A 1588-nucleotide genomic window follows, 5' to 3' on the forward strand; every position below is an offset into this window, starting at 1 on the left:
ATGGAATCAGAGAATGAAACATTGATTTTAGAATTTCTTCTTCTGGGAATTTCAGAGGACCCCAGAATGCAACTGCTACTCTTTGGACTTTTCCTTTCCATGTATCTGGCCACAGTGCTTGGGAATCTGCTCATCATCTTTGTCACCATCTCAGACACCCATTTGCAAACACCCATGTACATCTTCCTCTCCAACCTGTCCTTTGTGGACATCTGTTTATCTTCCACAACTGTTCCAAAGATGCTGGTGAATATTTACACACACAGCAAGTTCATCACCTATAAATCCTGCATCATCCAAATGCATTTTTTCCTTTTCTTTTCAGGGATGGACATCTTTCTACTAACAGTGATGGCCTATGACCGGTTTGTGGCCATCTGTCACCCTCTACATTATACAGCCATCATGAACACCCAGCACACTTTTTTGCTAGTTCTGGTGCCCTGGGCCATGGGTGTCCTGCTTTCCATGTTGCAAAGCCTAATGGTGTTGAGGCTGTCCTTCTGTACAGGCTTGGAAATCCCCCACTTTTTCTGTGAACTCAATCACGTGGTCCACCTTGCCTGCTCTGACACCTTTGTTAATGATGTGATGATTTACTTAGGAGCTGTGCTGCTGGTTTGTTTTCCCCTTGCTGGTATCCTTTATTCTTATTCCAAAATCGTTTGCTGTATATGCATGATCTCTTCAGCTCAGGGGAAGTACAAAGCATTTTCTACCTGTGCATCTCACCTCTCAGTGGTCTCCTTATTTTATTGCACAATCATAGGTGTCTACCTTGGTTCTGCTGTGACCCAGGACTCACTTTCAACAGCAAGAGCTTCCGTGATGTACAGTGTGGTCACCCCCATGCTTAACCCCTTCATCTATAGTCTGAGGAATAAGGACATCAAGAGCACTCTGAAAAGACTTCTTGAGATGGAAATTCTAAAATCAACACTTGTACAGAGATGGAAGAACTGTTCATGAATGAAGGATGCAAATCCTCATGCTCAGATATGGTTTTTTTTTGATTAGATGGTGGAAGTAGGCTGCATTCCTTGTTTCTAATTCTTGCATTTCATCTTCTCTGTACACATTAATTACAAAATTGCTTTATTACACTTAATCCTCTTTGTGTCATCCAATCCTGTTCCTGTTATCATTTTCTAACTTTCCAAAGGTTTTTCCATCTCTGTATTAGAAACACTTGTAAATCCCCACTTTTCACATAGGGCTTGTATTTAGGAATATTTTTATCTCAAATGCCATAGGTCACATAAACTTTGTTTTACTAAAATCATATAAGGTTCTCTGCCTTGGAGAAAACTTCAGACCTACGCAGAATTTTAAAGTGGAAGAAAATCTGAGACTACGGTTTATCACCTTTGTTCATTAGTCTTTGGTACACTTCTTAGTTAATAACATTTCTAGATAGGTATCTATTCTACCACTTTTCCAACACAGATATTTTATACTTTGGATAGCATTATTGAAATTATAATGACATAAATCATGAACAGATTAGTGCTCTTATGGGCTTCACTACTGAGCAAAGGAAGGAAAGGGATTGCTAATAAAAGCCATGTTGAGGTTCACAGAATTCATA

At 39.5% G+C, this 1588-nt stretch overlaps 1 protein-coding gene across 1 annotated transcript; it reads left to right on the forward strand.

Moving 5' to 3' along the window:
* LOC109676078 (olfactory receptor 7A10-like) lies at window positions 1–969 on the forward strand. The gene has a single exon (XM_074053256.1). The coding sequence runs from the start codon at window positions 1–3 to the stop codon at window positions 967–969; it is 969 nt and encodes a 322-aa protein (XP_073909357.1).
* The last annotated feature ends 619 nt before the right edge of the window (window positions 970–1588 follow it).

Source organism: Castor canadensis, chromosome 14 (assembly GCF_047511655.1).
Source record: "Castor canadensis chromosome 14, mCasCan1.hap1v2, whole genome shotgun sequence".
NCBI classification, from domain to species: domain Eukaryota; kingdom Metazoa; phylum Chordata; class Mammalia; order Rodentia; family Castoridae; genus Castor; species Castor canadensis.

Excerpts from the sequence above, each read along its gene's own strand:
- LOC109676078 (XM_074053256.1), top strand. The coding sequence starts at position 1 with ATGGAATCAGAGAATGAAACATTGATTTTAGAATTTCTTCTTCTGGGA.